The 15953-nt window shown below is 42.7% G+C and overlaps 1 protein-coding gene across 5 annotated transcripts in view; it reads right to left on the reverse strand.

Moving 5' to 3' along the window:
- Positions 1-15953, reverse strand: part of celsr1a (cadherin EGF LAG seven-pass G-type receptor 1a) — a 119431-nt gene that overhangs the window by 12786 nt on the left and 90692 nt on the right. For all 5 annotated transcript variants that reach the window (XM_050036166.1, XM_050036167.1, XM_050036165.1 and 2 more), the window contains 16 exons: positions 15156-15322; positions 14824-15009; positions 14613-14726; positions 14358-14532; positions 14124-14265; positions 11833-11953; positions 11441-11624; positions 9879-9980; positions 6978-7069; positions 5979-6188; positions 5511-5694; positions 5221-5364; positions 4917-5103; positions 4269-4436; positions 4006-4132; positions 3715-3915 (listed from right to left, as the gene is read on the reverse strand). In XM_050036166.1, the coding sequence (XP_049892123.1) occupies positions 3715-3915; positions 4006-4132; positions 4269-4436; positions 4917-5103; positions 5221-5364; positions 5511-5694; positions 5979-6188; positions 6978-7069; positions 9879-9980; positions 11441-11624; positions 11833-11953; positions 14124-14265; positions 14358-14532; positions 14613-14726; positions 14824-15009; positions 15156-15322 (2504 nt within the window). The remainder of the gene's footprint in view (positions 1-3714; positions 3916-4005; positions 4133-4268; positions 4437-4916; positions 5104-5220; positions 5365-5510; positions 5695-5978; positions 6189-6977; positions 7070-9878; positions 9981-11440; positions 11625-11832; positions 11954-14123; positions 14266-14357; positions 14533-14612; positions 14727-14823; positions 15010-15155; positions 15323-15953) is intronic.

Here is a 15953-nt window from a genome sequence, read left to right on the forward strand (position 1 = left end):
TAGATATCGGACTGATGGTTGGACAAAGCAAGCAATCGGAGGATGTCTTGTCAATCTCAAGGAAATTGTGACGTACATTTTTGACAAATTTACACCATTTTATTGACAAAAAAAGTGATTAACAGCAATATTAGCGCCCCTACTCAAACTGTTTTTAATGACAAACTTCGTTAATTTGTGTACGACAGTAATGGGTCGACCTGCAGCCACACTTTAACCTCCTTCCCTCACTATTTCCATGTCTGCTGCTTTACCGGAGGAATGCAATGTGTCAGGGAATGTCCCAGCAGTTGAGTTACTGTATTTTAGTAATGCTGTGTATCGCCGTGGAGATCAGAGAGCAGGAGAGAGAGACTACTTTGACAGGGTAATAAATCATCCTGCAGATGGCCCTGGGCGCACACTGACAGCATTCCACAGTTGAGACACACACACACTGATACACACCTAAGCACTAGATAGAAGACATGCATGAACGCACACTAACTGCACTTATGAATTCAGAGATGGAAAAAACAAAAGCTACATCACTATATTGAACTCATTAAAAAAAAGTGATATAGTGGCAGATAAGGCAGCGTGTTGTTAGTCAGAGCTCACATCCCCCTCATCCCAGTCAAAACACGGTGAGTCAGAACATTTCTACAAGAAGACAGGACTCCCACAAATTATCTTGAACTTGAAAACTTACATGCCCCTAATCTTTTATCCAACATGGCTGGTTATTGGGCCCCTTTGCTTTTATATTTGGAAGCTTTTCAGTTATAAAAACTTCTGGTTTATCCAGATGTGGAGGGCATTGTTAGGAAGATTTTGTTCAAGGGTTCAAGAGTTGGTTTAAGTCAGTTCAGTATCAGTTTTTTGATGGGATGATGTGTTAACTGTTTTTTGCTAGGCTAAGACCCACTCAAAGATTGTTTGTGATAAATAGCTATGCAACCCGTCCTGAAGTGACTTGACTTTAAACTCTGGTTACTTTCCATTGAGCCAAAATGTTTAACATCTGGTTGACTGCTGGTGGTTGGCAGTTACCACTCACCACCGCGTTGGGACTGACAGTTGGGCCCGTTGATCTCGTGACGTCTTGTGTTAGACTGTAGACAGCTGGTTTAGCCAGACTAGTCAGAGGTGGCACATTCATTTTAAAGCAACAGCATATAACTTTTCAAAGAGGTAATAATAGTCTTCCTCACAAATGAAAAGGTAAACTCATGAGCAATAAAATGCACCACTGCTTGATTGATACAGTCAGCAGTTTTGCTGCTAGAGCCTTACTTAGTCTTGAATGTCCAGGGGTTTTTGGTTGATAGCTAATGTTAGCCAACTTTAGCTTGATATTGTTCTATAATGGACATTACTGAGCAGGTTTGCAGATTCTTCTCCACTTTCATTACTGTTTTGAAGACTTTAACCTGGACACATATATAGGGAGGGTTAAAAACCTCAGTATGGATCAAACAAAGTGCTGGCAAATAAGAAAATCTGATGGATTAGAAAGACAATGATGAATTAATATTAATTGTTGAGGCATTCATGTCACTATCAGGTTTTAAAAAACTACTTGTCACATGTTCAGACTTTTTAAAATTTAGAACTACACAACATTTTATTTTGCTGACGCTTTTATCCAAATCGACTTTCAGCCATCTCGGCACAACCCCATGAAGTGCAAGAACCGTGCAGGTAAATCAATGTCATCCAATATGCTTGTCTAAACTCAGCATGTTGTTCGTCCACTGTTTAAATCTGTCTTTGTGTTTCACCAAAGCCTACCAAATGTCTCAGATTAAGAAGCTTCACGCAGGATTACCCGTCAATTAACAGATTAATGATGTTTTCTGTACCACAGACATGCGAGAGATTTATCAAGTGAAAACTAAGAAGTTGTTTTGGGAAACCTTTGCCAGTGCCTACCACCCTCAGGCCTGCTTCTGGAGACAGGTACCAGTCACAGCATGTCTCCGCTACTGGCACACGAAGGTGTGTGTGTGTGTGTGTGTGCGTGTGTGCGTGTGTGTGTGTGTGTGTGCATGTGTGTGTGTGTGTGCATGCATGTGTGTGTGTGAGTCCGAATGTCTGTGTCAGCAGACTTCAAAGAATTCCCACACCTTTTGATCCTTTACAGTATGTCAATGCGTGTGCACATGCACGGCCATAACTGTGACCTACCCAATTTCAAACTAGATTATTAATCTAACATAATCAGCTCATTAGATTTCTGACTCTTGTGCTATCTTAGGATATATATTACACCGTTTTCATTAGAGAGCTTTACAGTAACAAAGTTACATCCAGTAATACAATAACCTTGCAGGAGGTTATATTTGGAGGGGACCTGGCAACCAGCACATTCCTGACTATGACAGTCATTAGTCGAGCATCAAAACACATAATCTGTCGAATAAAGACGGTCTCAGGAGGGCCTTGGCCCCTTAAACCTGATAAAGCCCCTGTCAACACCACGTTAGATGGCAGCCCGCAGGCAGAACAAATGTTGTACGATGCTCGGCAGTTTTTAATACAGTAAACACCGGTGAGAGACGACCTTATCCCATCTCAAGTTCCACCATGCCACAAGCATAGGAGAAGTACACCTGGTGTGTCCCTGTATCATGTGCATTGTTTTCCATTTAAATCCTGAGGATATCAACTATGTTCCCCTCTCCTCCTGATTTATGATGATGCAGCATGAGCCCATTTGAACAGGAAATATTTCTGTAATGTAAAGACTTGGCTTGGGTGACTTCCTGTCCAAATGTCACAAGCGCTACAAGCCAGCAACAGCTGTTCAATCACCAACATACACTTTTAATGGCTGTGAAATCTCTTAAACCAGTGATACCCTCGCAGAGGAGCTTGTACCCCAGAGTTTAAATCTGAAATTACCAGGGGGACATGGAACGGCTATGGAGGGGCTCAACTCAAATTATACTTAATAGAACACTATGTTGCATAAAACTATCTTGCAATCGCACAGAGTGGTCTGTAGATTATTTTGCTGATGCAAACTGAAAGTAAGATAAACAGTCGAAACAGTTACTTACTAACTGCTGAAATAGTTAGCTGAAAGTGATTATAATCAGTAAAATAGCTAAAACTAATAGATGAACACTTTCATGGACAGTTTATAGCTAACTATATAAAGTGTTATTGTTGTAACTAACCTGCTGATATGCATAAACTATTAATCGTCTGGTATTTCTGGCAGTTACCAATTAGTTCCAGGTACTGAACGGGCCTGATTTGCATGTAGACACGTAAAACTGAGATGGCTTGCAATCAGATTCCTGACCTGGCTAACGCACGTCTAAAGCCCTATTCGGACGGGATTAGTCTAACATGGAGACATGAGGTAAAGTAATTATTACCAGGGATTTTAGTCCCATCCGAACACGCCATGTCCGTAATCACTACGGATAATGTCAGTGAAAATTACAGCGACTTTTACCTTCTGTAAAACAGTCCGGAGAAAATACCTAGGGTAATATTAATCCCGTGCGAACGCGATCGTCTGTAAAAAATGTATGTAATTATTTCGTCTCGTCCTGTTTACAACCATTTTTTCGCATTTACAGCTAGTTTTCCGCATTTTATCGATGATGGAGGCGCTTGAAGAAGCATTCTGTGTCGTCGGCAGTCGTGATAGTGGACATTCTTCTGATGATCGCATAGCCTTACGTGGGAGATTTTCCGAGGGCTAAAAAATACACTCACCGGGTTGTCAGTCTGGTTGATGCCGAGCAGGAAGACGAGCTCAGAGAAGAAGAGCGCTGCTACCAGGTTTCTATGGATGGCGTGGAGGTTGGAGCGGAGCCGGCGCAAGAGGCACAGCAAGATGAAAGTGATGAGGAGGAGGAACAGGGAGACTGACACCGTGGTGTAGGTGACAATCTTCAGGGGGAGAACATCACCATGCTGTAGAGACATCAAGTCAGGAGTCAATAACAAGGCAAGAGGCAGAATATAGCAAGATCAGTTGGATGTTTCACAACTTTTCTGTGATACCTCTCTCTTGGAGATGTCCATGAGCACAGCGAAACTGGTCATGTGGTTACACTGACAGCTAATGTGGCTGTTGTTCCTGTTGAGCACCTCACAGCCTTTAGCAGACCAGCCGCCCATACCTCCGACCCTAAACACACACACACACACAACAGATGAAACGAAAAAATAAAGACATCATAAATGCTGTTTTGTATCTGCACACGTTACTCTGGATCCTGATACCCTTAGGGCATGCATTTGTGTGTGTGCGAAGTCCAACTCACGCAATGGAGTGATTCCAGAAGACGCACACAGGTTTGGTTCTCTCCTCCGTCTCCAGCATGGTGTACTCCAAAGTGATGGGGGGATCCAGGACGGGAGGAAGGGGTGGACCCTCACTGTGCACCGTGGCGCTCACAATGGCTGTGTTGATCACTGGACGGTTGGGGATCCTGGAGAGATACAAGAAAACACCATTAGACTGTATTTGAATCACTGATCTACAGTTTTCAGTTACTTTTTATGGCTCATGTACAGTAGATGATACCATAACAGACCCAAACCTTATTTACATGTGGTCATATTTCCTTTTATACTTTTGTTAAGTTCTTATCTTATCTTCGAAACATACCAGTCCCTGACTCAGTTACTATGCAGAATCTTACAGACCTATGCAGGCAGTGATAAGGTGGTTACTTCAAACACACCTATAATAAATATTATGACATGTATTAACAGTAAAGATGAAAAATTTTCATGTGACGCAGGGTTTCTTCAAAGGTTTACAGAATATGAAGAATTGTATACACACTGGTGACAACAGTTTAGATGGTGTGTGGGCTCTTTTTTCCATCCTTTCAGGCCTGGTTTGCAACGTCATAATTTAATTCTCGCAAAGTGCCTGAGAAAGTTCTTTAAGTTTAACTGTCTACCTCAGACTCCTGCGGTCAGGGTCATATCTCTCCGGGAGGAGCTTCCCCAGTGATTTATACACTATCACCACAGCAACCGGCAGAGGGGCGGCTGGCTCAAGATGGCGCCGTCTCCTATCGGACACAGTGTGCTCCTCCTCCTCCTGTGGGGCATCGGTCTGAGTCGGAGGGGCAGGGGTGGGCTTTGCTGGGAGGGGATAAGAGATAAAATTGACAGACTTAGACTGGAGTTGTGTATTGTCACACATTTTAAACTCTTGCAGCATAGAAGGAACAAATGGGGAGATTCTGCCAGCGTTCCTACCTTTGTGGCCCTGAGTGCGGAGGTTGAACTGGGGGAAGTGGACGGAGGACCCAAGCTCTCTTGAGTAAGCCTCGTCGATGTCCTGGAACCGAGGCAACGTCGCCCTCTCCGGGTCCGACACATCCAGGTAGTCCACGGTTAGAACTAGGGAGACAGAAGCAAATAATGAGGATGATATCTCAGTCCCTGTCCCCTCAGTTTTCCAAACTATCTGTGAGAGTGTAGACAGCGACTCATATGTGATCATGTGTCCTAGTTACACACAGTGTGATCACAGATTGTCCACTCACTCATGTTGTCAGTGACGATGGTGAAGGGTTTCAGGTAGGTTTTCCTGACGTTCTGTGCCAGGGTGTTGGCATACTCCTCGAAGTTGCGGAGCAGATGGGCGGTGCCACCTTCAGTCTTCTGGATCTGATCCCAGTGCTCCTTGGTGTCAGGATCCAGGATGGCGCTACCTGCTCGCACCAAGTTCTGGAAAAATACAAAATTAAGACTGAAGCATTTCATGGTATATGATTTTAGAATAAAGGTCGTAAATGCATCATCAGTGAGAGCAGTAGTATAGCAATGGTTTAAGTATTGGATTACTACAGTGATGGATCAAGTTGCTCTGCCAGTAAGAATCAACCAGTGGAGAGCAGTGTGCCCCCAGTGCTCCCAGTACTACAGACTAGCTTCACTAATTAAAGTCTTAAGATCTTTTCTTATAATTTTCTAAGAGCTGATCTGTACATCCTGTTAGTTTTCTCCTCTACCTCATTGAACTCTGAGTCCCTCATGGCGGTGAGGTCGAACCCCGCCTGCCGGCTCTCGTACTGCAGCACGTGATTCAGCAGCTGGGCGGCCGTCTTCACGTCGTTGCCGTAGTAATGCTCCGTGTTGTTGGTGGCACTATGAAGCATACGCACAATGGTCTTGGAGCGCTCACTGTCCATCCTTGAACTGTTGCGCCGCAGGTCCTCATTCTGGAGGAATGGAGGGTTGAGGGACGGAAAGAAAACAAGCAGGTCAAGGCAAAGCCAAGCTGAGTGGGCGCGATGAAACATAATAGAAATTGGTCAATCCCGGGATTAGTGCGGCTTTGTAGAGGTTCACGCCTCGAGTATTAGGTTCAGGTTCAAACACAATAAGTGCAATACTTGTTTAAATCTCTCCTCAACTTCATCCTCTGAAATTACACTTTGGTGACTCATCAGTTCCCTGATGACGCAGTATTTTAATAATAACTGCCAATAATCATTATGACTATGGCTAAGAAAGACGAATGCAGTCAACAGTCTGATGAAAGCTTCAGATTTAAAATAGCACTGGTGAGGAATTAAAAACATGTCAAATATTACTTTAAAAAAGAGCTTTAGCTTCAAAATCATCTATGTAATGTAACCAAAGTGTTTTAGGTGTAACACATATTTACTCCTTTGATTCAAGTTAAACCTTAAAAATGATCTACGAGCCAATATTATGGATGCAAGGTGAAAACATGGATACATATCGTCCACCTTAAGATGCACTTTCATATTTGAAATGACCATGGCATGTATGTGTTACCATGTCCATACAAGCACACCTCCTCCCTAAACAATCACACAGTGCTAGAAGCCAAGCACCAGGCAGACAATAGTGAGCAGCCAAGAAAAAGACAACGAGGCCCTTGAATTAAATCGAATGGAAATTGCATCATGGCACACTTTGTGATATCGGCAGATATCAAATTGCTACCCAAAGAATCGATAAAACATTGTACTTGTACTCACCATTTTCTTCAGATGGGAGAAGGTGGCGGTGGTGCAGTTGAAGAGCTCAGGCAACAACCAGCCCTTTTCGTTACAGTGGCGGATGGCAGTACCTGTAAGTATACAGAAACTTAAATTACGTGTCTGGCAACTTTCACAGATATCTGAACATATTTTGGTGACTTATAGGCACAATAAAACAACTCTTTGTACCAATATCAGAAAGATATTGTGATTTTTTTTGCCCCAGGTTTACCCTCTCAGGCTGTATACAGGCTGCTCTACCTTATGGGGCTGCGTCCCAATTCTATACTAACAAGTTATTTAGCATGCTAAAACCGTATGTGAGATTTTTGGTAACAATTTACTTGAAGGTATCTACATAAGGATGACATGACACTGTCATGAACCTGTCATGAACATTATGTACATGTCATAAACGTTTATGACTGCTGTCATTAAGTGTCATTCGGTTTTTGTAATGACGTAGTAGTAGCAGTAGATGTAGTTGACATTGTTTGGGTTGTCTTGATTACGACAACTTGACATTAAACAAAGTGACATTACCAGAAGTTGTCTTTGTAATGACAAGTTGACATTAAATTTGTTTGGGATGTCGTTATAATGACAACTTGACATTAACCAGGATGACATTACCAGAAGATGTCTTTGTCATAACAACTTGACATTAACAAGAAATGCACCTCTTTTTGTGTTTATGACAAGTTGACATAATGATTGATACAAAGACGTCTTCTGGTAATGTCATCCTGGTTAATGTCAAGTTGTCATAATAACGACATCCCAAACAAATTTAATGTCAAGTTGTCATGACAAAGACAACTTCTGATAATGTCACTTTGATTAATGTCAAGTTGTCATAATCAAGACAACCCAAACAATGTCAACTTGTCATTACAGAAACCGAATGACACTTTGTGACAGCAGTCATAAACGTTTATGACATGTACATAATGTTCATGACAACTTCATGACAGTGTCATGTCACCCTTATGTAGATACCTTCAAGTGTTATCAGATTTTTTAGTGTCCGAAACCTTAGTATGAAACCAACAGTACGTGAATTTCATACTATTTAGTGTGAAATATTACAGTATGCAATCACTGGACACTGCATAAATATCCCAAAAGGTAATTCAGTAGAGGGCAATGTTAATAACAGAGAACGACCAAGACTACTCTGTTATGTCATGTTATGTTATGTGGACCCGAGGAAGAGTAGTCGTCACTGTAGTAACAACTGATGGGGATCCTGAGTAAAGAAAGACTGTCAGTAACACTTCAGTTTAAGTTAAAGTATGTAAGAACATTTTGTAATTGCCGATATAGCTGAGGCTGGCACAAGTACATGGTTGTACTCATATTGGGTGTGTAGTGCATAGTATGCGATTTCAGAGACATAATTGGCGAAGGATGTTCCAGCTGTATGTAGCCAGACTGGAATACTTAAAGACAATACTCAGGGCTAAAAATGATAAAAGGATCTAGCAGCTACATTTTTCAGAGTTTAAAAAAAATCTATTCAATCTCTATTTCTATTTAGAGGTCCTAAAAACCTAGAAGTCAGGCAAAATAAGATCCTGACTGCTCTAAAATGTAAAATCCATCGTGTCTTAGTGGATTAAATATCTGAAACCATACAGTACTGACTTGTTCCAGTCTGATTCAGTTTGAGAAAAGACTTCATCCAAATGCAAAGTGTCTTCGAATGCTATTGTTGCAAAGGAAGAAGAAATGGCTGAAGGAGGTGCCAGTTGGAGCTGAGAGATGGCGACGAGCGGTGTTAGCAAATAAGTTCCCAAATGAGTCTGGGGAGACAACAATGGGGTTGCCATGGTGACGGCAGTAACCACGGGGGTAACCAGGAAAGTGACAGTGCTTTACTGAGGGGCAGGTCAGTGAACTGGAGTCTTGAGTTCACCTCCACTGTCTCCCTCCTTCTCTCATATACACACACACAGCTGGAGGAGGAGGAGGGGTATTACTGTCAGCGCTTAGTGTACCTGGTGTTTTTCCAAAAGTCTCTACAGACAAACCTGTACACGATTGGCTGATGAGAAAGCTATGCTGGATTAACAGACCAATCAGAGAGCCGTATGGCTGTGTTTTTAAGCTTCATAGAGAGAGTGTGTGTGCTTATATGTCTTAAAATACATTAACACACAAACACACAGCCACCCATGCAGCTTAATCTGACTGCTGTTGCTCAATAACTGTGAATCTGTTGGCATAGAGACTGGCGGGTGTTCTTTTTGAAAGCGAGACAATAGGCGTTTTCAGACCGGGGAGCTTTTTCCGCAGTTCTAAAAACATGAGAACCCCCCTTTTATATTCTGTCGACAAAGCAAGAACTAGGAACAGTCATAGTTCTTAGGCCACATTTTCGAGGGACTTTTTAGCTCCATTTTCAGAGTAGGCACATCAGAAACCTTAGCTTCCAAAAACGGCCATACCAGACCAAGTCACACTGTAGGGGCCAAACAAGTGTATTTTATGTAACAATGGTGCGTTTTATTGTGTATACATTTAACTTTCCGACTAAGATGGCGTATTTCTTTTTTCGAAAGTGTACCCCAATTGATCCAGATGTAAGTGTAAGTTCACTGGTCAAACACATGAGCCAATGCAGGCTGGTGGGAGGAAGCCGGAGTACCCTGAGAAAACCCATGCTGACACACTAACCGAAAAAGCGGGTACAGTTAGCCTGCCTCTCTCTGAAGGTAATAAAATGTGGAACTAGACCGTCAACACATTTTTCCCCAAATTTACACAGAATCGTATGATAAAACTTTACAAGCAGTGACCTGCAACTAGACAGACCACACACTGTTTTGACTCCATCCAGAGCTCATTTATTTGTCCACTTTGCTTTTGTCATCAGAGGGATTCAGAAGCACTCACCAACTGATCCTTTGGGACAGTTCATGGCAGCGGGGCGCCCAAATTTGGTCTTTGGCCACCAGATGCCTGCATCAAACGCCTTGGGACAGCCCTCGTACACCACTGTGGAGGAAAGGCAAACAACAAAAGAAGGGTTACATGTGAGTATGGTTTAAAACCTGAGGCTGGCTTTTGTGTGTCAGGCAGATGTTGGAACCCAAAAATTGGTCACTTAAATTATCTCTTGAAGAAGTGCATCATAAACTGAAGCTGGACCACCTGAACGTTTATAGGTAAATGTTTCACCTTATGAAACAGCCAGACAGACCAGCACAGTGACATAAATTGAGCCTGCAGAGCGATTTCACAAGCCATGATACATCATTTATTCCAGCAAATCTTGGTTAATAAATCTCCAGGACAAACCAAGCTGGGACCTGCAGACTTGTTGGCTTGTTTGTGGCTCAGTTCAGTTGCACACGGCCTCTAATCTCTCAGCATTTCATTTACTCTTACGTGCTACTACGACAGACTTCATAACCAGGATAAGACTTTTATTTTGATAGTATTTTTTGTTTTTAGATCATACTTGCCCTTTCTTTAAGGATCGCTTCAACAAAAACACAAGACGTTCTGTCATGACTAAAGGCCGTGGTGACATCGACTGCTGTGTTTGGCGCACAGCTGACAGATCGGTATGAGGCCTGCCATGGATGGTCACATCTCAGTGACCTGAAGGACTAAAGAAACCTCTTGCTTGTTTCATTCCTCCAACTTGTCTCCCACACTCCCTGCATCAGAATTTATTTGATCTTTTCTGTGTGGAAAAAACGTCTCAAATCCTCTTAATTAAAAATTAACAACGCAGGATTGGGAACCATCTTGTCATCTAGAGCTCCATTAACAGTCCAAACACATTCTGAGACTTTGAAGAGCGTCTCATTGGGTCAAACAGTGAACACATTGACATTCATGTTCTGTTCATGGGACTTTGTGGTTTTGTCATCTATTCATCTCTACTGTATTGTGCGTGTGCAGTCCCACTGCCAAGTCCGCTCACCAGCCAGACTTGCCTCTTCTGCTTGACTGGGTGTCCACAAAGACGTGCAGTTAGCTCAACTGCAGCACCAGCAGATGTGAGCGACAATATTTGTCTCCTTTTGACACTTCATCGATTCATCCGGGATCACTCTGTGAAACTGAATGTTTAAAGGAATAATACACCCAACTTCTAAAGTGTTTGTTTTTCATTGCTGTCCTTGTCATGAACACGTCAAACTATTTTTTTATTGAGGCAAGTTCCCTTGTCTTTGACAGGACTTTATTGTTAGTTTGGATATGAGTGAATTAGTCTATTAAATGTATGAAAAAATTAGCTCTTTTCCAAGACTAATTTATTACTGCTATTAGTAAATATATAGAAAAATTATAAAATATTTTTTCACTCCTTTTTTCAAGCTTCAGAACTATTGTTTAAAACTTTAGTCTCTCAATTTTCTGAGTTTTTTTTTTTCCGTAATATTACAATCTGCCACTAGAAAAAAACATCACATAAATCAGAAAAGATCAAGATGCTGTTATACCTTCGCATCCAGTAGGAGTGACCTCAGCGTAGGGGTTATCACAGCGGTTACACTGGCGGCCGATGACTCCTCCTTTACAAGGGCACTGCCCAGTGATGGCGTCGCAGGTTCGAGACTCGGAGCCAACAGAGAAACACTCGCAGGGGTAGCAAGTGTCCTCACCTTCTGGTCGAAAGTGGTTTTCCTGCAGGAGGAGGAGAAGACACAGATAAATAAAATTGTATTTAAATTTAGATATTTAGGTGTGGTATTCATGCACCTTTAAAGTCATTTTAAAAGTGAGTCTGTGTCCTTGTTTCTGGCCACTGTGGTCACAAGAAATAACAACAAAAAAATAGATACTTTCATATTTCCTATCAATTTTGGAAATGTTAAGTAATGTATGTTCTTACCTTGCAGCGACACTCTCCAGTGGTCTTGTTGCAGTCTTTATGAAATCCCCTGCTCGTATCACAGTTACAGGGTCCACACACGGGACTGCCCCACCATCCTTGAGGGCACGGCTTCTCCACTCTGTCATCAGAGACAATGACGTATTAATTAAAGCACGTATGATTATGTTTTTATAATAACAATGTATCAAATGAGACGGCAACGATGTATAAGAAGCCGAAAAAATCAGTTAATATGAGTTTAAAGCTCAGACATTTAAAAGGACCAGTGCACGTGTTACAGCTCCAATTCTTATGGAAACAAATAAAAGTGCAGCATCACACAAAGCAAAGTGATGGTTGATCACATTTTGAAAGGTTACTGACATGATAGCAGCTAAAACAATATACTACAAATCTGATAGTTGCCTATATGTTAAGTTTATCTCCAACAAAACGCTCCTTGTCGCCTTGAATCTAGAATAAACTTCCTCCACGCTTTCAAGTCGGTGAATCAGGTGTGACTCACTCATTCAAACCCACACAGACTCCCTTTCTCGCTCAAGAGATGCAATCTCCTCCTGAGCGCTGTGATCTGATAGGGGACGAGCGGCAGCATGAGGGCAGTGGTGACTAAACGCCTATGGAGGATCAGTCAGGCGTGGAGGGGGAATCCCACATCCTGCTTAAGACGGGACGTGAAGCGTGTCATAGGGGTCGGAGTTCAGAGGGAAATGGCTGCTCCTCAATCGGGGCTGGCTAATTCACGTGCCCTTGTAGACAATGCTGACAGTGCAGAACCAACATACCTCTTTCTGCTTCTATATACCGACTTTACAGTTTCACCTAACAGTTTGATTATTTCTTTTTGATGTCCAATCTTTCCTTTTTCTCTCCCTCACACACACACACACACACACACACACACACACACACACACACACACACACACACTATCGAGCTCAGATTACTGGCTAATAAAGCTGCTCTGAAAGACTCAGGACGTTGGCAACATTACAGAAAGAGCAAGAGCCTAACATAACTGAGGGAGATTAGTGCGCTTTGTGTCTGTGGGAGGCAAAGTCCATTTTTAGTCTGCTTTATTTTTAACATCTGGATATAAAAGACTGTGTTGGAGGGAGCTTTAGGCGTGCAACGCTCTCTGAAATGTAGCTAGAAATGGAATCTGTGAAAGTGTTTACAATTCTTCTAAAACAACGATCTAAGGGTGCATCTTTTTGAATTGTTTGTATTAGCTGGAGAACAGACAAGATCATAGAGAGACTGAGCCTACACCAGCCTCTAACGCCAGGTTCACACTGGAGACCAACATGCTGTGATATGTCAACTGTCACGCAAGCACTAGCCTTGCTGTTTACACTAGAAGTGCATTTCTCTGTGTTGGTCAACAAGCGATTCTGCTCCTTTGCCCTTTTCTAATCACACATAGAGATCTGTTTGTGTGTCTCCTCGTCTCTCTCAATCTCTGTTTACACACAACTGACAATATGTGGATAATATAATATTTGCTCGCAGCTCACAGACAAAATAGACCAGACGCCAAAACTATTGTGTGAATATTACACTACGTGCTACTGGGTCAACTTCGTCAGTACCTCTGTTGCTTTATGGCACAATAAGGTGCAATCAGAGTTTCTCCAAATGACAGGTTGTGGGTAACATAAATGCTTCTCAAACACAGATAGCCCCCTTGTTATGATAGCTTTATTGGTAGTTTAATAAATGTCTCGTGGGTGTGGTTTGGAGAGGCCATTGAGCTGAGCGGGCACACCACGAGGGAGACGCCGGAGGCAAGACATTCTGAAGACTGAGAAAGCACTTGACACCACGAATTATCCGTGGAAATACACATTCCTTCCAAGCAACTACGAAGAAGAGCTAGTTGGCCGACCTGGTCCAAGTGAGCCGGTCACAACGAGCAAAAGCAGTGGCCTGGCGGTGAGTCAACCAGACACACTCCCCCCAGATAGGGAAGGTCGCTCTCACCAGGGAAGTCAAGTCACATGTCTCACGTCTAATGCAACACATAAGGACAGGCACTAAGTTTGCTAAGCTTGCTAGCCTTAGTTGATGACGTTTTACGAGCCAGGTTTAGCAAAGCAGTGCAACAGCCCTTTTACAGACTGAACAGTGCTCAACACTTTTGAGATATTGATTGATGCTTCAGAAAATCCAACATGTTGAAAAATGTGGCCTCACTGAACACAAGTGTAAAAGCACAACTCAAGTTAACTTTCCTCTGGGGATATACATACATATAGATACATAAACCGAGAGGGAGGGGACCTTACTTGTTTTCACAGTACTGGCCATAGTGGTTCTGTCCACATTCACAGGTATAGCCATGTGACGAACTCGGTTTGCGAACGCAGGTGGAAACGTGCTCACAGGGGTTGAGCTGGCAAGCATCCACACACTCCTTACCAAAGTAACCTGCAAGACACAGGAAAGCGCAAGGAATGACACTGAAACTTTACTTTATAGAGTTTAATTGGAGTGTATCTGTTTGCGCACGTTTATATTACCTGGGTCACAGATACAGGTGTGTGTGCTCCAGTCATCGCTGCAGTGGCTGTTCTCGGGGCAGATGTTGGAGTCGCAGGGATCAGCCAGGTCGCAGCCGTCTTCCACGCGGATCTTCAGGCCCTGAGCCATGTTTACGTTGGCCACGTTGGTGGACGTCTCGCCCATACGCACACCCTGATGGAGGGCATACATTAATGATGAAGGGGAAAACCGAAGTGGCTAAGTGGTTGAGGAAAGGTTGCAAATGCACATACCTGTATGCAGCCAACAAATCCTCTGCTGACATGGTTGTCATCTCCAGGCAGACCTCCTACATGAAGAGTTTGCAGCTTCAATCCTGGGAGGTCATTTCCAATCTCCACCGACTTCTGCTCGAAAACACGAAATTGAAAGTGAGATTTTTTTACTCAAAAACTTGTTTTTTTTTCCTTCTTTTTTTTTAGTTGTGATGAAATTATCTCGTACCTGATACATGTCGTAGTCCAGGGACACAGAAACCATGTATTTAATGTCCTTCCCGTCTTTAACGCTTCTCAGCTCTACCAGCAGGTGGTGCCACTCTCCGTCATTGACCCGAACTTGGGAAAATCTCAGTGAGGCCACAAGCTGCTGCTTCAGCAACACCTCCATATAGACCTGCTGCTCACTCATCTGGATGGTGGGAAAGATTGAGAAATCCAATGACAAGACTGCAGTTTCAGGGGCACAACCTACAGTTAATTTACAGGTAATTTCATTATACGCTGATGACGATGACATTTTTGTTGATAATAAATTAACAATGTGCTGCATCTCACCATGAGGTTGATGGTGGAGTATTGTCCAGCATTGGCCTGCATCAGAGTGCCAGCAGGCTGCCTGGTGCGGAACATGAGGCCCATGTACCAAGGAACAGCGATGGTAATGTCCGTATCGCTCCATGAGACCAGCGCCTGGCCATCAAAGAACTGAGGAGATGGCATAACTGGACAGGGACAAGACACAAGGAAGAGTAAAGGAACAACATGGTTAGTTTTTAGCATTTTGAGGATAAATGAAGAGCAAAGAAAAAAGGATCAGGTGAGAAACATGTTTGGGAGCTAAGATTTCAGGGTATTCTCACACCGCTTGAATTGAACACAAGGCTGCAGAGGTTGTCAACAGGATGTCTGCTACTTGCCCTCAAAGAAGGACAGATCATTGGTCGGTGGGATTCTGTAACACCCTAATGAGCTTACATAGCCTACCTAAATACAAGGGATGCTGAATCATTGCATTTAAACTTATGTAGGTGTCCCTCTGCCGCATACAAAGCTAAAGGTTTCAGAGTTTCCGTATGAGTAAAGTGCCGATTGAGCAACCATGCCCAACACAATTATCCTCCTCAGTGTGGTGAAACAGAAAGTAAAACAATGAGGAGAGACAACAAGGAGCATCAATGTTGTCATAACATGATGCAAGAGGGTTTATGCGAAAAGTGGTCTTTATTTTGAGGAACACTGGCACTAAAAAAACATTTTTATGAGACAAATGCTCCCAGTATTTGATTTTTTTAAACTGTAATTATACTGAAGAGTTACATTTTAATGTAAAGTCTATCACTTTCAAATAAAAGC

This window comes from Epinephelus moara, chromosome 23, assembly GCF_006386435.1.
Source record: "Epinephelus moara isolate mb chromosome 23, YSFRI_EMoa_1.0, whole genome shotgun sequence".
NCBI lineage: Eukaryota > Metazoa > Chordata > Actinopteri > Perciformes > Serranidae > Epinephelus > Epinephelus moara.